The sequence below is a fragment of the Thalia democratica genome, chromosome 9 (assembly GCF_965202585.1).
Source record: "Thalia democratica chromosome 9, ktThaDemo2.hap1.1, whole genome shotgun sequence".
NCBI lineage: Eukaryota > Metazoa > Chordata > Thaliacea > Salpida > Salpidae > Thalia > Thalia democratica.
In genome coordinates this window covers 21,950,503-21,971,370 of record NC_139173.1, presented here as the reverse complement: position 1 = coordinate 21,971,370, position 20,868 = coordinate 21,950,503, and the positions used below count along the sequence as shown (strand labels likewise).

The 20,868-nt window shown below is 25.7% G+C and overlaps 1 protein-coding gene across 1 annotated transcript; it reads right to left on the bottom strand.

The window, feature by feature from the left end:
* Positions 1–1,030: 1,030 nt before the first annotated feature.
* LOC145844915 (ATP-binding cassette sub-family D member 1-like) lies at positions 1,031–18,232 on the bottom strand. Its single transcript, XM_082952334.1, has 16 exons — positions 18,108–18,232; positions 17,733–17,799; positions 12,298–12,490; positions 11,544–11,721; positions 10,383–10,559; positions 9,778–9,955; positions 8,896–9,076; positions 7,478–7,620; positions 6,940–7,090; positions 6,515–6,609; positions 4,462–4,607; positions 3,744–3,889; positions 2,549–2,633; positions 2,181–2,306; positions 1,398–1,497; positions 1,031–1,141 (listed from the first exon to the last, which is right to left on the bottom strand). The coding sequence occupies exons 1-16, from the start codon at positions 18,230–18,232 to the stop codon at positions 1,031–1,033; spliced, it is 2,202 nt and encodes a 733-aa protein (XP_082808460.1).
* Between the last annotated feature and the right edge of the window lie 2,636 nt (positions 18,233–20,868).

Here is a 20,868-nt window from a genome sequence, read left to right as displayed (position 1 = left end):
GGTTATACTTAATATATTATGAAATAAGTTGATATAGTGTTTTGATTAATATAAAGTCTGTAGAAAACTTTAAAAATCATCTTATCGATAATTCAAAGACTTGGAAAATAATAAATAAGAAAGCTACTGTATTTCTATAATATATATTTGACTTAAAAATTTTTAAACATGAAACTTTGTTTTAAATTAGAAAGTCTTCGAGTTTTTTTTAGGTAAGATGTATATTTTGCTCAATTGAAAAACTAAAACTGTTCTAGGAACTAAAAAATACAGTGCGCATAAGAATAAATTAATAAGTTGTATGCTTACTTTTTATAAAAGAAAATAATATTTGTTAATTGAATTGCATTCTAAAACGAAAATGCTAATTACAGAAAAAAATTCACTTTTTCATAATATATCAAGTATAATTTTTAGAGCGCAGTCTTAAACAAGTTAGTAACTTAATTGATTAATTTTTGTTTTGTTTAAAGTTTGGTAAAAATTTACAATTTTGTTCATTTTACAAAATCAAAACAAAGTTATTACTGTCAAAAAAAGTTTATTCAAAGTAATTTCACTAATAAGAAAACTAAGGCTCAACTATTGCATAGGCATAAAATGTAAATATTTACATTAGTTTATTACTAGTAAAAATTCATTTTTAAACAAACGATGTTTTAAAGTAATTAACATTATTACAAAATATTTTAGAAGATGTATACGTTTAAATAGTTAAAAGTAATATAAGATTTTTGCCTTATACATCGTTTTTTAAATAGATCTTTAGGCTTTACAACAACAAAAAAGGCTATTTTATTTACTTAAAGGTATGGAATGAATTCGTCAAAAGGTTCAAACAAAAAAAAAGTAACACATAACTAACAAAACATTAATGTATTGAAATGCTTCTTAATAAAATTATTATATAAAACACAATTAATAGCAAATTATGATTATCACATAGCAATGATTTTAAAAAACACATGATTAATAAAATAAAATTATATTGAAGAAAAAGCGGAAAACTAGTTCATAACTGAAATTGTTTTCATTCTTCTAGTTCTTCGTCTTCTACGATTGTGCTTTCTCCTAATAAGTTGCACAGTTCTTTCAACCTTGCCTGCATCTTTGGTATGCCGGAAAGCTGTTGCTCCAAGTTCTACAGTTTAAATAAAAACTTAAAACTCCGTTTTGGAATAAACTTGTAAGCGCTACCTTTATTTCTTTTATAAAAGAAGTTACACATTGACATATTCATAAATGTATCATTTATGTATTTATGCAATTATAAAAACAAATCAGTAAAGTATTTAAATACAAATACAAACTAAAAAAATGTACTGAAGTGTTTTAATTCATCAACTTGATTACTTTGCCTTTTTTGTTAAATGTTCTAACAAAACAATACAACTAACTCTTTTTTCATCGTTGAGGGAAAGTCTCTTGTCAGTGTCAAGTTTGTCTAGCTTCCAGCCTCCTTCACCGTCAAACTGCAGTATGTGAGTGTGATATTTCCTGTTTGATATTTCACATGATCGGTATATATTATACAAATTGTGTTATTTGCTTTTAAATCAAGGTTTAAGTTTGTATAAAAGTTTTTCAGTTAAGTATATTGTTGAATTTAATATAAATTTTATTAGACCATATACGAAATATAGAAAATAAAAAGTTAAAAACTAGTTTGTATTAGTTTATTGAAAAATATTTAAACATAAATTTTCTTATGTGATGATAGCTTGCTGAAATTAATGAATTAATAAAAAATTTTTTTTTTTTTTGGTTGAAGTATTCATAGCGTTCTTCAAGTATAAACAAACAAATTCAATATAAAAAACTTTTTTTTATAAAAAGAAAAAAATAAATAAAACACTAAGATTTAAAATTAAGGGCTAAAAGTTTTTGTATATGTCATTCATTATTAGTAAAAACCGATACATTAAAAAAATCAAAATTTTTTTTAGCTATTTGTTTAAAAATTTAAAGTTTGTTCAACTACCCTGTAAATATTTTTGTTGATATCAAAAAAAAATTTTTTCTCTCTAAAACCTTTTATTTCAACTTCATTCAAACAAGCTTCGTATCTTATAATTGATATAACTTTGTTAAGTATAATTTAACGATGTTTAAAAAAAAATCTTTATAATTAAAAAAAATATTTTACTTTTAAAACATAATTCAATTATAAAAAAACAAACCATAGTGAGGGTCTGTGTGTGATGGTCAGCAGCGTGATACCTGCATCCTTCGCACATTGGAATATCTTCCCCTCTACATCAATCGACACCGCTGATGTGCACTCGTCCAGTAGCGCGTACATCGGCCTTTGTATTTTATTCAAATATAAAGTTCTAGTAACTTTAATTTTTTATATAAAAACTTGTTTCTAACACACAAAAACATACTTTTAAAGAAACTATCTTTGACTTCTACTTCGAAATAAAATGTTTTTATATTACAGAAACTTAACAATATGACAACTTAACAACAATTCTAGAAAAGCATTTCCTAAGACGCTTGTTTTTATGTATGTCCACTTTTTAATTTCCATAAAAGTTCAACTCACCTCTGATAGAACAGTCTGGCCATTCCCATCCTCTGTTTCTCGCCTCCCGATAAAACATCCTTCCAATCTGCCTCTGCGTCCCATCCTAAAACATATAACTTTGTTTATCAAAAAAAAATATTATTGTACAAAACATATTGCTGTGGAAACAATCCGAATAAATCAGTTTCTTGTGTGGTTTAAGGAAATAAACAAATAGTTGCAAAAAACAGCTAAATTTACTGGTGAAACTCTTTGATTAATTCAGTTTATTTCTTACTAAAACTATTGTTGAGGCATAAAAAATATGTAACAATAGTTTTCTTTTAATAAAATTATAAGTTTACAGTAAATTTTTCCAGCTATATTGAGCACATGATTAGAAGCTTAAGTTAACGCGTTTAGAATAAAAAAGTCGTGATAAGGTTTACTTTATACAATATAAACAAAACTTATAACTTCATATTAAAAATATAACAGTAAAAAGTACTTTATTTTTAAGCTTTAGTAGTTATTGTTTGATATATTAAAAATAGTTTTCTAAGGTTATTTGTAAGACTAACTTAAAAGTAATATATTTAGAGGTTGTAGCACTAATTTTTACAACTGCTTAAGCATAAATTTTGTGAAAAATTCTGGATAAGTAACTTTTTTAACACAATTATATTTTGACTGTTTATAATTATGTTAATACTTTATACTTTATGTTTACTTAAATATTTTTGTAGTATATTAATTTGTGTTTGTGCTGCTGTTTAATTACTACAGTAGTCTTAAACTAGAGTAAACAGTTACAAAAAAAGTAGTCAAAAAAAAATAGATTGGCATATTTTGAATCTTTTGATTTTTGTAAGCTTATTAATTACAGTTTAACCACTAAAACAAAAAATATTACGATAAATTATAAAAGTTTTCATATAATTATGTTTAGAAGGTCAAACATTTGTAGGTAGTTAGACTAAACTGTAACATGGTGACTTTTGATATTTTTAAAATGTTTTAATTACATTGCTTACCTTTGGAATATTTTACAGAAGCAAAACAAATATATTTTTAACACTATAAACCATCTTGACTCCTTTTCTTAGTTTTGAGATTAAAGGTCGCTGGGCTTAAATAAACCATGATGACTTGAAAAAAATTTAAGTTTTTATCTCATTAGAAGAACTGGTATGGCTACAAAACTAATATGTTTTTAAATTTCAAACCAACACACCTCCTTCCCTCTTAACAACGTGGAATAGGTGCACGGTGTGCATTATGGACTGCAGGTGCTCGTCAGTCACTCCCTTGGACCTCATCTCTTCAACGGTGTCCGGGTATATCACCTGCTCCCTCAAGCTACCTATCGTCATGTAGGGCCTGCAAAATAAGGTGTGAAGTTTCATAAATGTATGCTTACTTGTTTTTTCAAGTTTGTAAAACCTAAAACGCTCAGTTTTTTGAAAACTTCTAATGTAGTATAAATCAAAACAAATAAAAGTTGGTGTTAAAAAAAACTTAAAAAATTAATGATTAATTGTTAGCCTTTTAACTTAAGGTGTAATGTAAAAGTTTTATACTTGTAGCATTTTTTTGAAACCTACTCATTTTTTTACTTTATAAAACCTAAACTGCTAAAGTTTAAAGTAATAAAAGTAGCTATAACTGAAATTAATCTAGGAAGGTGTAAAAAGCTAGTTTACATTTCAGGCTTTCCTAGATACCGGAAAGTCTATTTTAGCTGTCAGGGAGAAATAACTAGTAGAAAGGGTATTAATTTTGAAATTCATGTCAAGGGAGGGATTAAGAAAAAAATCTATTTAGGAAACCCTGCTGTAAGTGCTATTTAATTAACAATTTCAACATGAATGTGCGTTAAACTAATTTTATAAAATTACAATAGTTTACATTTTTAAATTTCTTTATTTATTTGCTTATTAGAAACAACTGACCTCTGAGGGATGTAGAACATGGAGTTGGTGGGAGGCCTGCTCATCACTCCCCCGTACACCGGCCACAACCCTCCCAGCAGCCTGAACATGGAAGACTTGCCGCATCCGTTCGGACCGGTTATCAGCAGGTGCATGTCCTCGTTGACCTGATGGTTGAATTTTAATTAAAAAATTGATACCAACGAAAAATTCAAACTTCAAGTAGTTAATTTAAACAAAAGCTTAGCATAGCAGTTAGTTTGGTTAATTTGCAAAACTATTTGTTTATGCTAAAGTTTTTTTTTCAGATAAACTGTTTATTTTTACGTGTTTATGTGAGAACGATTTTTATCTTTTCTAACAAGTGTTTGTGGGTACTAATTCCTTTGTTCACTAGTTTTTGAACAACTTTTGTTATTTTTTAATAATTCTTGTTTCTACAACAATGCGTATTTAAAAAAAAAAAAGTTACATATTGTCAGATTACCCGTTTAGTAAGTATAGAATTTAATTTTTATATTTGTACTATAAGCTCTGTGTTTATTTTTGGTTTGGTTTTTTTTTCAAATGTAAACATAAGTACTTATTTAGTTGAATTAACTTTATAATTTGTCTAAAAATATCAATTACCTTAAAAACAGCATTTTACATACTTTAAAAAATATTTTTTTTTTTAACTTTGATAAAAACTTAATACTATTACTAAAGCAATCAGGTAAAAAATGTTGTATACAAAAAAAAATTAAAGTTGTATGTTCTAAAAATACTTAAACTTAAAATAAACGTTTACAACACAGTCCAGTATTTACTTAAAAGTAACATACTAATTAGTAACTGATTAGGTGTTTACCAAATATACAAACAAACAATTTATGTCAGTCAGATACGTTACACAATTTCAAAACGCATTCGAAAACAAAGGTCAAAAATTTATTATTTTCAAATAAAAACTTATTTTGCTGATTTTGAATATATAACAGTTAGATATGACAAAAACAAAATTCAGAGACTTAATTTTCTTATGCTCTTTGTTAAATAAATCTTAAAATATTTTTTATAAAATTAAAAGAGTTTAAAAAGTTTTTTTAAATATTTTAGGTACGAATAAAATCATATTTTGTAAAAATGAAGTAACAAACGCTTTGTGAAAAAAAAAAACGCTTTCAGCTACTTTAATATAAAACTTGTTTTAGTAGCAAAAATACTTACAAAAAAAATCATAATAAATTAACAAATAATTACGTTTTTCTAATATAAAATTAGCTTTTATAAACGTCGTTTATCAACAAAAGCATATAAAAATGATAAAAAGTGTCAACAAAAATTAAAGTTTTGAAAAAAACAAAACTAATATATTTTATTTTATTTTAAGTAAAGCCAACTGCAGGTTGTATGTAGTGAATAAAATAAAGACTGAAGTTGTACAGAACTCATAAAGATTTCACTATTTTTTTTTTGTTGGACAACTTTGAATTCTTTTAGTAAAATTAAAGTAGCAAATTTAAATAAAACTATAAGTATAAGTATTGATATCATTAAATGTTGCAGGAAACTGTAGATAAGCCTACGTCTTTTTGTACTTTGAGTGGAAAAAAGAGATGTATTTTAATCTTCAAGTCACAAGTACTTTACATATTTAAAAAGTTTCAAAACTATCTTGCTACTTGAACAGTTTTTACAATACATTACTTTTAGACAGTTAATAAAAATATGTATAAACTCTAGACTCCAGAGTATCAACCAACAAATTATAAAATACTTACACCTATAATTAAACTTAATACTTAATAAAAACGAGAAATAGTAGTTCTCATGTTGATTGTGTAGAAAGCTAAAACTTTACTAGTCGTGAACAATTCAAAATCTTAATGAAACGTTTATTAAATCTCATTTTAGTCAAAATAAAAAAAGCTTAAAAAAGGTCTTAGGCATATTTTAGGGTAGTTTTTTGACATATCTTGTCGGAGGGGGCCATAGCTTTTTTATATTTTAAGGAGGTCTTATGAAAAATAAAAAAAAGATTTTGTACAAAAATAAAACCACTTTGAAACATTTAAATGAAAAATCAAAAAACCTTCAAATTGAGGCTGTTAACAACTCGGTCGCCATTAGGTGTCACTATTGGTACCTTCTTCAGTTCTATTTCGCGCACACTGCTTTCCACTACACCTGTTTGTTTTGATTAGTTTATGTTATTTCTTTTAGTTAAAATGAAAATATTCACCTACAATAATGTGTGTTTATACTAACAAAAACAAACTAGTTCTTATCCAAAAAACTTATTGTTAACTTCATAAATCAAAATAGTTTAATAAAAGCTTTTTTTTGAATTCAATTTAAAGTTTATTTCGACCATTAGTTATTCAATTTTGACCTCAGTTATTTTGGGATCAACAACTTTTAGAGTTTATTTCGATAATTAGTTATTAAGGTTTTACTTAACAAAAAAAAACTACAAACAACTTATTCTTCATTATTTAAAAAATAATATTCAAGTACCCTTGATATCGAGATCGACAAATTTTTCGGAGCTGATTTGGTCTGATGAATTTATGCTTTCAACGTTCTTTTCGTACTTTCCCTGACTCACATCATCAAAAACTTCAAACATGTTTGAAACTCTCGCGGCATACCCAGCTAACTCGGTGATCTATGAAGCATAACAAATAAAATCTAAAAATAAGTTGCTATTTTCGAACAAAATCATAAATAAAAGTTCATAATTCATAATTTGTAGCAACATAGTACAAACTGTATAATCTAGCATGGTAGAAAAGCAAAAACTTGATTGAACTCTTAATTTCATATTATCTTTATTGAAAACCTAATTAAGAAAAAAAAGTTTAAACTAAGTTAATCGAAGCATCTTGAAAATCCCCTTAAGCATACAAAAAACTTAATTAAACATTTTTTTAAATAGATAACTAGTTATTAAACATACATTAGAAAATATTTAACATCAATTTAAAAAATAAAAATATTCTTGTCAATCACTTTATATTTAGCAAGTTTTTCAACATTCAACATCTTTTCAAACCTCCTTATAAGAGCTGATGATCCTCTCGAGGGCGTCTGCAGATGTGACCAGCAAGTTTCTCGCCGAGGTGAAGTTCTCCGTTCTGTAGCTCACCATTTCACTCTCGCTCATGTTCTGCCACTCCGAACGTACTTCCTCGCTTGCTGTTAGAATAATTTGTATTTTATTATGGTTTAAAGGAATTATTGAAGTTTTTATCCAACTAGTTTGAAGAAACACCATCAAATAGATAAAGTTTTAAGTTACAATCGGCTTAAATTTTTACTCAAATAGTGCTTCTATTTTAATAACAATGAATAATACTTTAGGCCATTTAAATTGTTTCTTATAAGAAAGGATTTTTAATTTAACCAACAAAAAAGTATAAATTAACAGAAACGAATATTTTTGTGCTCTAAATTCTTTCAAAGAACTTAAACATGAGTAATAAAAAAATGTCTAAAAAGTTACTATCGTCTTTTTAGATAAAAAATTCAAAGTTCACAGTTTTAAATCCTTATCAGTAAAAAAAAGTTATTATACTTTTTAGAACTAAATACATGCATGTTTTTCAAACTACGTATTTAATAGTTTTACATGAAAAAATTTAGAAAGTTAAATATTTAATTTTATTTTACTTTTATTTAGTCTTTTAAAACTTTAAACCAAGCTTTATATTTTATTTTACTTTTAGCTAAATTTGTTAATAAATGATAAAAATAAATAAATTACATTATTAAAAGTATGATTCCCGTGACTTGAGCTTCTTTTAGCTAACGTTTTAAAGCTGCTTTGATATTTTGGAATATAAATTGTCTTCCTTAACAAACTTCAAAACATTGCTTCACTACAAAGATTAATTTTAAATAAATAAATTTTTCTTTAGATCAGATCAAGTTTGAGCTAAAACCTTTTTGATATTATGTGGTAATTGTTTTAAAACTTTCTTCTTTAAGTTTAACTGCTTTTTTTTTGTAATTAAAATTTTGTATTCAGTAGTGATGTCTTTGGCCATATAATGTCACATGGGTTGTTGTTGATGGTTGGCAACTCAGTTTATTGCTCAATTATTAAAAAAACAAAAATTTAAATAAGTTAAATCAGATATAAAGGCTAGGTATCTGATAAAATTAATATGAAAAATAAAACTAATATTAACAAGATGCTCAAAACTATATATATATAGTTAAAAAAGTTAAAGAAGTCTTTGCACATGCTTGTTGAAAAAGTATTTAAGATCAACACCAAAATAACCAATCGAAGACATTAACTTAATACTATGACTCCTTTATTTACACAAAAAATATTTGCTTAAATATAATTTCTTTTAGTTTATACATTTCTTAAACTGCTTGGTCTGCGAGGGTTTTTAAACAAGTCTGGCCGGCGATTTCTTTTATAGCATATCAGGCCTGCTGATTATAAGTTTCAAAACCCACCGTTCTTGCTGTACCCTGTAGCGTTCATCAGCGGCACGGCGATGATGAGCATTCCCGCCGAGCTCCACACGTACTTCATGAAAAACTGCTCGAGCATGACGTACCACAGCCGCTTCACGTATATCTTGTTCTCCTGGCTACTCAGCGTGTTGTAGCATTTCGTCAGCAGGTTGTGCTCAACCTGAGTGTTTTTTAGAGTTTATACATAAAGTAGAAGATGTTGTAAACTATCAAGTGTATCAAAGCTTTTTTTATTGAATTTAGGGTGTTGATACTGACATTATAAAGGAGTTAGTGCTCAACTTGAGTCTTTTTAACTTTACCTTGGTGTGTTTTTGATGGATTATATATAAGTAAAAAATTGTTGCATCAAGCTAACACCAAGGATGTTAAAGTTTGTTAATTTAATTTCTGGCATTGATAATGACATTGTAAAGTAACTAAATTGTGCTCCACCTAATATTACATTTTTATTGGATTATTCACAAAATAGTAAGGTATAGTAGCTGAAAAAGATTTTTTTAAATTTGTTTTAATTTAGCTCAGACATTGTTACTGACATTACAATACAACTAGTGCTCAACCGGTGTAAAGTTTTAAAAGTATTGAATTATTACTGTGTTTTATTAAGTTGTGGATGTGTTTTTTTCAAATTACTAAAAAAATTTGAATTAATAACTTCAGAAAGTTTATGGCGAAGTTTGTTAAACTTATTCAAATGTTTTATATGTTTATTAACTCAGAAGAAACCTTTGAAGTAAGAAAAAAACAAAGAACTAAATAAGCTTTTAAACTGTTTAAAAATAAAAATCTAGGTATCTTTTAAACTTGAAAACAAACTTTTAACATAGATTCTCTTAACATAAAATAATGTTATACCACCTTTTCTCCTCCATAAAACGCGATTTCTTCAGCATTCTGGATGACTCTGGAGTGGATGTAACGCAGGTATCCCTTCCTCTGCTGCCTGACAGCGATGAGCTGGCCGAACTTGGGCGACAGGGCTCTGAGGACGTTGACTGTCACCAGCGTTGTTACAAACGACACAGCCGTGGAAAACCTTGAATTTTTATTAAATTTCGTGTAAATAGTAGAGACCTAAGTACAATTGTTTTTTAATTTAATATTTTTTAATATTATAATACTCTATAAGTACAGTTAAAAAAACAAAAACTTAACAAAATAGTTGTTTAAATTGATATTTGTTATAAAAATTAACTGCTATTTCAAACTTTATGCATTTTTCTATTAGTACTATTTGTTTACTGGTACAGATAATATAATGAAAATAACTGATTGTATAAAAGTAAAACAGAAAGCTTATTTTAAGTAAAAAGCTTTAATACTCTTAACACAACATCTATCTGTTGTTATATAATTAATAATAAAGTATTAGATAGACAAGATGGTCAAAATGTAAAAGATGGTATAAGGTAATAAAAATTTACAAAATTGGAGCATAAAAAAAAATCTAAACAAAAGATTACTTCCAGTCGCTGCCGGACTCGTTGGACTTGAGCACGAGGGCCCTGGATATGAGGACGACGTCGAGGACGGGTTTGGTGAGGTGGGAGTACAAGTGGGCGAGCATGGAGGCGAAGTCCTGGATGTCGTCCGTCATGCACTGGTCCGCGTTGGCAATCCTGCTGTCCATGTTGTTCATCCTGCATAAGAATGTTTGTGGTTAAAATTTATGTGAATAGATGTGTGGTTAAAATAAAGAGAGTTTTATTGGAATTTAGCATGGAAGCAGAAGCCTGGACTTTTGTTAGCCGTGAGACAAGCTCAAGTTTAACAAAGGGTTGACCATGCCAATTCGATCATCAGGTCACAAGCTTCATCGGTCTCAGTCTACCAAAAGCTTGTGATCTGATGATCGAATTGGCATAGTCAACCCTTTGTTAAACTTATGGAATTTGTGGTGAACTAGTCTGGTTAAATGCTAAATTGTTTAACTTATTGTTAAAGTAGTTAAAGAGCAATTTTATGAGTCTAATAGCAGGACAGTAACAAATCTAAGCGCAAATATTGTTCTCTGTACAAAATACAAATGTTGAAGTTGACTGTTTATGTAATGTTATAATAAACAAGGTTGGTTTAAACTTAAGGTTTTTTTTCTTATACAAAGCAGGAGTTGTTGTATTTTATGTAAAATTTACTGTCTTAAATATTAAAGGTTCTTAAATTCATTAGTGAAAGATTAGGTTTTCTACAATGTAACTTTTTAAAAGTATTACATTTTAACACTATAAGTATATATTTTTTGCTGTTTTTGTTTAAATACATTCAAAATCAAAAGTTATGAAATAAATTGAACATAACATATTTAAAGAAAGTTGAAAAATTAAATTCTTTTAAACAAAAAACTTGATTTTTAAAAACTAAGTAGTATTTAAATTTTGTCTAACAATTATTCAAAAAAAAAATTGGTTCAAAACCTATTAATGTGCTTTTTAATAACACTTCAAAAAAAACCGGTTAGATATACTTGGGACAACAAAAAAACTTATTTAGTAAAACAGTTGTACGAATAATGTTTAAATAAACAATGTATGTGCATTTTAATTATATCCTCATCTTTAATATCTAAATCTTTGTGGAATTACTTTTTCTAATTTAAAATACTCTTCTATTTAAAGTTTTCAAACCTGTAGTATGTCTGATTTTTGAAGTACTGGCTGTAGGCTTTGTTTACCAATTTTGTTCTGAATGCGAGCGCCTGTTTGCTTTCACAATACCGAATCAAACTGTTGGTGAAGGTAGCAGGTATGGCAACTCCAAGCCACTTTAGTAAGTCATACACAAATCCATGGAGGTCTTTCTTCACTGTAGCATTTTGAAGCAGATTTAAAAGTAAGAAACTTATGACTTTAAACTTTTTGTAAATGAAATAAGTTGAACTTTAAATTCGACAAAAAAAAATTAAGAATTATAAAATAATAACTTATTAAAACTACCTTAAAAACAAACTTGTCAAAATTATCAAAGAGAATATTATTTTGTTTAAGTGATTTTTTTTTTACTACAGTAAAATAAACTAAAGTTTATAAGTTCTACTTTAAATTTAAATTCTAATAAAAAGTAAATTTGAAAACAAAAAAAAGTTCCTTTACACAGCTGAAAAAAATAATTTAGTTTATCAAAGACTTAATAGTCTTTTTTAATTATTTACTTGAAATTTTAAAAAAATATTATAAACTTTAAACTAAGTCATTAAAAATATTTCATTTAAATACTTTCAGAACAAAAAATTAAACATTTCAAATTGGAAAATTATTTCATTTTATGTAACAAAGCTATTAAGTGTTTAACTGTATTTGTTTTAAAAAGAATATAAAAATATTATTTATATCTAAATTTATAACTATTTTATTCGTATTCAAAGTAATGTACTTTACTCACCTATGAATCTGACCATGCGGCCGTCAAGCTCGGCAACATAAATTGAAAGAAAAGTTCGAACTACTAGTGTTAAGGAATGAATAACCAGCCACAGGAACTCTTTGCTCATCACGCTTGGAATGAGTATTTTGAGAAGGTATTTCATTCGCTTGAAGAAGAGGCGGTCAACGCCAATTTTTTTCTTCTTATTTAGCTATATAAAAAAAAATTATAATTGTACAAGCTTAATAGTCTTTAGTTACATTACAAAAAAAAGGTAATGAAGTTAAATTCTAAGCTTTAAAAAATATTAAAATAACAAGACTTTATTAAATAAAATTAACAATTAAGTGAAAAAATAAAAACTCTAAATTCAAATAGAATTTTTAAAAACTTATAAGTTTAAGCCTGTATAATACACAAATTCTTATCATGTAACAAAATATAAGTTGAAACAACGTAGGTATTTCAAGTAACTTAAATTTAAAAGTGTATATGTAGTTTAAAACTTTTATTGTTTTATTGTAGCAAAATTCTTAAAACTAAACTACTGTGTTGTATTATAACAGATTCAAAAACAAGCTTAACTAATTCTACTATACACGTATACTATAGAGCTGAAATATTTTTATAAAACTTCATTTAATATTACTTAACGTTACAACTGAAAACTGGTAAAAAATCTACTAATATAAAATGACCTATCTACAGTATTAGATAAATGATCATACAATTTTCTCACTTAATCAAACTTATAACTACATATAGGTATAATTTGATGAAAAGTGGTCCTGTTATACCTGACAAAGACTTATTTTATTAATACAAAGCAAGTGAAAAGTAAAGAAAGCTACAAATACTCATGTAGAATTTAACAAGTTATTTTATTAAGTAATAGACATGAATTATTTTACAATACAATTGGAACTGTTAATCAGAAAGTAAATAAAAAGTTATTTGAATAGTTACCATATGTACATTTACTACTGTATACCAAACAGTTACTTATATACGTTATTTACTAAACAGTAATTTGAATATAAGAAAATAATGTTGCCGTTTCTATAACTTTTTTTGTTTCATTTTTCATTTATTCTTCTTAAGATGCAAGCTAAAAATTCTATATAAGTTAATTATACACTTTTTCTAATATAATAGTAATTAATAATGAGAACTTTTGAAAAACTTATAAAGAAGATATAGTTTTTAACTCATATTTAAAAAATAGTCTTAATTTGTAGGTTTTTAACTGAAAATGCTAAAAAAGACAAATAATAATGGTATATGATTTCAAAAACAGTATTTAACCCAGTTTCTGAAAATAGAAATCATATCAAAAAATAACTTTTACAAACATTAAAAATAAATATAGTGAAAATTTTACAGTAAAATTTAAATATTTAGCAAGATTTCAAACAAACATTTCATCATGAATTTTTTATAATGTCAATTTATGAAAACAGAACAGCTTAATTTTAATAATCTCAGTCTTTAATTAACTTTAATTGTATCCATCTTGCATAAAGCTTTAAAGTGTTTTTATTTTATAAAAAAAATATATATTTTTATTAAATACTAAGTACTAGTCTAACTCTTTATATATGTATATATAGAATTAAGTAATTTAACTTGATAAATCAAATCTTTCACACTGAGCCCACCTTAAGAGCTTTTTTAATAAAAAAGTTTATTTCAAGATGTAAAACTTTAAGGACTCGAGTTTCATGCTTATGCACTCATCAACTTCATAACAAGTTCAAAATAAAGCACAAAACAAAACACACAAAATTTATTTTCAACTTGTTTTGAAGTTGATGAGTGCATAAGCACGAAACTCGAGTCCTTCAAGTTTTACATCTTGAAATAAACCTTTATATATATATATATATATATAGAAATAACATACACAAAATAAACTTTTGCTTGGTACAGCTGTTTCTGCGTTTAATACGCGTCCTCAGCCAAGTTTTATTCAATGAAAAGCAAACTTGTAAGTACAGCAATAAAATTATACAAAATTAGGTATTACGTAATAATAGATAGTTGATTTTAGACAAAATTATTAACAGAGTTTTTAGATAAATTGCTTTCTATAATGTATGCATCCAGTTTGTAATTCGTTTCTTTTGTTTAAAGATTCAGATTTCTTAACTTTTAAAATTTCAATTTTTTCCGCATTGCACAATTTACATCCGTTTTTTAAACTGTATTTATTTTTCGTTCTTGTTAATATTTCCCACTGAATTTTAAAATTAACTTCGTCATTTTTTAGTTTCCAAATGTACTGCGATAAAGTTGTCGTATTTTTATGTTTTTCGTGTTTGAAGCTGTACTTGTGCTTTGTGTAGCTTTTCTTGAACGATAGTCCAGTCGAGCCTACATAAAACTTGGTCTGGTTATCAGTTATGACTGTCGCTTTATATATAACATTTTCCATCAGGCAACTTCCATTTACCGGGCATTCTTGTTTTTTGCAGTCACACATTCGCCTCTCTTTGTACTGCGTGTCTAACATCTTTCGATTGTGTGCCATTATAAGTTGTTTCATGTTTGGCATGCAGGAGTAGGACACTTTTAGTGTCTTCCTGTTAAAAACTTTACAATATGGATGGTTTTCAGTAAAGTTCTTGTCCACAATCTCTAGGAAGCGCTTCCCAACCCGTGTTGCCACACTTTTGCAGAATGGAGCGTTGAAATATAAAATATTTCTTCTCCTTCTTTTCTTGTTGTTACCCTTCTCGTTTTTGTGGCTATAGGCTAACTCGTGATCGTATCCACTTTCTCTTATAGCTTCCTGGTATTGTTGGGTTGTTTCCTTAAAAATGCTTATATATATATATATATATAATTTATTGGAAAAGTACGATTTTGAAAATACTGATACATATGTTTCATAAAGCTTATATTTTTCATAAAGCTCTATTTATTCATCGGCAAGTGTAGAAAGTATTCAAATTTGAATAATAATCTTGTTATATATATATATATATACTTTTTACTAAAAATAACATTTGATCTTATATAAAAGCTTGAAGTACAAACTACAAGCCACTTTTAATAGAATTAAAAAATGTTGTTTAACTTTTGAGATATTGTAATTTTTATAAAAAGTTTGCAATACAAACGTATGGAACGCTAAATTTTTAGGGTCAATTTTCTAGGAAATTTAAAAAATTACTAAAAACCTATCTTCTCCTTCATTTTTTGAGCTAAAGACCTCAAAATTTCAGGAAATGTTCCTTTTATAATTTAAAAGACTTTAAATGTTGGAATTTCAAAATTTTTTAAAAATAAAAACTCTAGATAAAAATTACAAAAAAGTAGGTGGTTTTTTTTTAATAAAAATTTTATTTTTCCAAATTAAAATAATTCCTGCATTCTAATATTTTAAAATTTAATAATACACTTTCTGTAAAAATTTGAAGAAGATTGCTTAAAAAATGAAGGAGGAGATAGATTTTTAGTGAAATGGTCTTTTTTTGCGTTTTTAGTTTACACCTCCAATTAGAAACCTATTTAGGTCACCGACTTTGACCGCTCATATATCAAAAAAATACTTTAAATTTTTTCAAGCCGTTAAAAATGTCTGATAGCTCAGATAAAACTCTATAAAATAAGATCAACTTGTAAAAACCAAGGTGGACCTCCCTATGCCCTTAAATACATTGTTATAAATTAAGATATTTGCATTTTTTAAAAGAATTTTGACTGTTATAAAATGGCCATTCTATTAGAAAAGGTGAGTTTTATTATAAACATATGATAATGGCTACTTGTCAAAATCAAATATTAAAGGAAGAATTTCAATCAATGAAGAAAGGTTTGACAATAGAAATGAAAATCATGCAAAGGAACGAAAATTTGGATGAAATAAAAGAAAAGTTTTAGGTGAAAAAAATAGTTTGCTTAAAATTGTTGAAGATAAAAAGAAATTTAAATCAGATGAACTAAAGCAATAGACTTCATGAACAAAAAATTTGAACTTGTTATGAATGAAAGCAAGTAAGTAATGTCAGCATGTAGGCAAAGTCAGCATGTAGGTGGATAAAATCAAATATTAAATGTTCAGTTAAAGGAAATGAAGAATGAGACTACTAGTTTAATTTCACAAGAAGTTTACTTGAAAAAATCTGAAAGGTAAAAAAGTAGAGATTTGTGAAGTTCCCTTTGCAAAAATGAGAAGGTAATTGACTTGGCTGTAAAAGTAATGACTAATGTTGATTCTCAGCTGATGGAAAAGAATATAAAATATCCTAGAAGACTGATAAAAAAAGACAAAAATATTGCTACATTATATGGTCCTATCTTAGTTAGATTAAAAAACTTTGGTCAAAAAAACTACATATTTAAAAATAAAAAAAACATTGCAGAAGCTAAAGTTGAAAAGGTATCAATAATGCTAAAAAAGTTTTTATTAATGAAAATCAAAAATACAAAATCAAATCCCAAATACAAAAAACTGTTCTATCATGCCAATTTTTTCAGGTAACAATACAACTGGAGATATGTTTGGACAACAAATGGAATGGTTTTTCTCACGAAAACTGAAAGTTCTGATGCAGTCCCTTATCAAAATCTTGTAGATTTAGAAAAAATAGTTTGTTAGATGAAAACTATCTGATTTTATTTATAAAGAACAGTAAGTATGATGTCTATTAATAATACAATGTGTATGTATATATGTTTAGTTTGTAAAAAGAATGTTAACAGTAATTGTATTTGTTGTAATAAACCCTATTTTTGTTATAGTTGTTTAGTGTAGGCAATACCTTTTAGTTTAGTGAATAAATAAAAATTAAATGACCTTTATTTTTGTAATGATACTACTTAAAGTTAAATTTTCAAGTAGAGCAGACAAATAGACAGAAAGCAACACAGAAGTCACCTTTATTCACCAAAGCTTTGAGCAAAGCAGTTTTATAGGTAAATGGTACTCAAGCTATTTAAATTTAAGAAGAAATATTTCTTTTTTGGTTTTGTCACTTTTGATGAATAAAATGTTTTAGGTAAAGCTTTACCACTGAATGAGCTGTGCCTTTGTCATACTAGGATCTAAAGTAAAAGTGTATGACGCCACAAGCTATACTAACTAACTTTTTTAAACTGCAGGTAACTTTGTTGTTTTTACTTAAAAAACTTTTTTGTATATTAACACAGACATACTGAGCTAAATATAGTGTTAAAAAGAATTAATCTACAGTGTGTGATTTTTAAAGTGAACATAACCCTATCTTTAAAAGTAAAAAAACATGTATCAAATTAAAACAAAATGCTATTTTACAAGTGTAATATTTTTCTTAATATAAATAGTTAAATATTTTTAGTTGTTAACTGAAAAAAGCAAAGCAAATTAATCACATTTTAGACTGCTAGAATAAAAATTTGAATGAGTAGAAAAACAATCTTATACAAACTTTATAAACTAATATAAACTTAGTATAAATAGAAAAACAAACTTTAAAACTTTTAGCTAAAAGTTTTAGTTCATCTTCTTCAGTGTTCTTCTTTTTTGAGCTTGCATATCTGAAAATAATAACTATTTTTTTAAAAATATAATTAACCATTTTTTATTTTAATATCATTTTTTATTTAGCTAAGAAAATTTAAAGAAAATTTCATATTATTTTGAAAATTCATTAACTATAAAATAAAACCCAACTGTTTGTAAATTAAAATTAACAATTTATAAGTTAGTTGGTAACAAAAAATATGTAAAATGATTTAAAATATAATGTAATTAAATACTATTTGTATTCAAAAGTATACATGTATATTTAGATAAAACAAACTTAGCATGTGAAATAGTTTTATCTATAATATATAAAACATACTTATAGAAGTGCTTGGTTCCATACAAAACTAGTGATGCTATTGCTGTTCGCTTTATTATCTTTTTATGTCTTGCTGTAAATGAAACAAACTCAGCGGTTTTTATCATTAATAAATCCTGAATCATTCTAACGATTTGGTGATTTATTGTACCATAAAATACTATAGAACATTCTTTGATTGATTCATCTGTGCTTTAGAGTAGTTTTTGATAATTTTATTTGCAGAATGATTGTTTAGCATATGGTTGCTTCTATGGTAATTTACCTAAAAAAAAATTCTGTGGATTCAAACTTACATAAGGGACAAATAAACAATTGAAACTAATAAATATTTGCTTAAAAACAGTTAATAAGAAAAAAAAAAGCTAAAAAACCTGTTTTAAATTTAAAATAAAACGTTTAAACATTTATTAAGGCAATTCTTTTCACTTTAAACAAATAGAAATTTATATAAAATCGAACTGATTACTTTCTAAGACTTTGTAATCTAACCACTAGTTACACTTTATGTATGTACAAAGAATATAAACTTGGTATAGACGTTTTAAGATAGGAAAAACTTAAAATATAATTAAAATATCATCATTTTTTTTTATTAAAGTTTATTTTACTTTTATAAAAAATACATATTACCATAAACAATGTAGTTTAAGAATTATAATTTTTATTCCTAATATTTGTTTTTTTTTTTTGTGCGAAACATCGTTTTTAAAATAACTTAAAACTTTAAACAAGTTTTCATATTCTTAATTACTTTTTATATATTTATTAAGTTGATTAAACAATTAACATTTATTTTTAATTACATGTAACACTAAATAAATATGTAACAGTCATGAAAAATATCATTAAAAAATTAAGTAAAAACAAATTTTACTCAAAATTTTTAATTAAAAACAAAACAAATTTTAAATTTAGAAGCAGCGTCGTACAGTTTTATTGTGCACTTATTTTTATTGGCGAAAGAGATATATTTAAGGCTATAGTTAAATTCTATCTTTTGTAAATTTCCATGACTCACTATTTGGTTTTCTTTATACTGTGCAAAATTCATGATTGAACAGCAAATTCAATATTTCTCATCTATTAGTTGAGATTTCTTTATTTGTTTTCTAAAAATCAAAACATATAATGTTTTTGCTCTTCAATCATGAATTTTGCAATGTATAAAGATAACCAAATAGTGAGTCATGGAAAATTTACAAAAGATAGAATTTAACTATTGCCTTAAAGATATCCCTTTCGCCAATAAAAATGAGTGCACAATCAAACTGTGAGAGACGCTGCATCTAAATTTAAAATTTGTTTTGTTTTTAAGTAAAAATTTTGATTAAAAATTGTTTTTATTTAACTGTTTAAATGCTATTTTCCATGACTGTTACATACCTTTTTAGATTTATTTAAGCACTGACGAAGTCTTTGACCGAAACTTGGTTTGTAAAATAAAGTCTTGAAAGAATGAATACAAATTAAAACTTGAAAACTTTAAAAAAATTAATGGATTAAAACTAGCAATGTATTATTTATAAAAAAAAAACTATAAACTTTTAAACATTAATAATTGCCAAAAGTTTAAATATAATGAATCAAAGTTTTAATTATACAAACGGAAAATGTCTGCATTAAGAAGATCAAATTTCTAGTAATGTCATTTATAGAGTTTTTTTGAAATTATTGCTTTCTGTTTTTTTTTTTTGGCGAAAAATCATTAAGACTCTTTTATCATCGAAAAATAAATATTTTTAAGAGTTATTTACCATAAAAATAAATCAAAAACAAAAAAAAATTGTTTAAATTTCATTAAAATAAAAATTAGCTTGTTAAGTTTAATTTGAGTGTTTTGTCAGACTTACTATTTTTCTAGTTAAAAATTGTTTAAGTTGTATTATATTACACTTCTATTATCATTTTGTTTAAATAACGTTTTGTTTCCATGTCTAAAATTTTTGTTGAACATGGAACTTTTGTTTAAAAAAAAATATTTGTTTATAATTTGTTTATGTAATTGATACTTTTTATCATGTTATACTTTTTTTACATTATAGTTTATTGAGCGACAAAAAATATTTGATCCTAGGTCTTGGTGCACGAAAAATCTTTCAGTTATCGAATCGCACACTACTTCGATACCTTTTAACGTCTTGTTTAGGACTAATTTCATTTTAGATTACTAGCAATTATTTTAACTAAATATTTACTACTGTTTATATTTTTATAGTTTTTTTACTTGTATTTATATAAATGTGTTTGGTTTTTATTTTTTTCTACTGATTAAAAACTATGTAGCTTTTTTTATAATTTAATCTAATTCTCTTTCTTATAAGTAAAATTGTAAATTTAATAATACAATTCCGTTTCTTTAAGTAGATGTTTTAAATTTAGTAAAATTATTTCAATTTATTTTTATTTTTCTAAACTGTTAAAAATTTTTAAAGTTTTCTTTTAAACACTTTATTTACTTGAATTGTTTTTAAATCGTTAAACTACTTATGTCATTTAATTATTTTGTAATCTTTGCGAAAGGCTTTTAGTAATTTAATAATATTTAGTATGAAACATTATTTTATTCCCATGAAAAATAGTGTGCTAGTTATATAATTCAACTTTCTTAGATACATACTAAGATTTTTTTTGATTGAAGTTAACTTTTTAATATTAAGAAAATACACCATTAACTTTAAGGCGTTAATAAAATTTAAATTGTAATTAAAGCATAGTCCAACATTTAAATCACATTTATCACAATCCAACCTTATTTTAT

Bases quoted from the DNA above. Each gene is read 5' to 3' on its own strand.
- LOC145844915 (XM_082952334.1), bottom strand. From the start codon at position 18,232: ATGATTCAGGATTTATTAATGATAAAAACCGCTGAGTTTGTTTCATTT. The intron at 17,800-18,107 runs GTATGTTTTATA...TATTATTTTCAG, and splicing joins GGAACCAAGCACTTCTATAA to ATATGCAAGCTCAAAAAAGA. The intron at 10,560-11,543 runs GTTTGAAAACTT...ATTCTTATGCAG, and splicing joins AAAAATCAGACATACTACAG to GATGAACAACATGGACAGCA.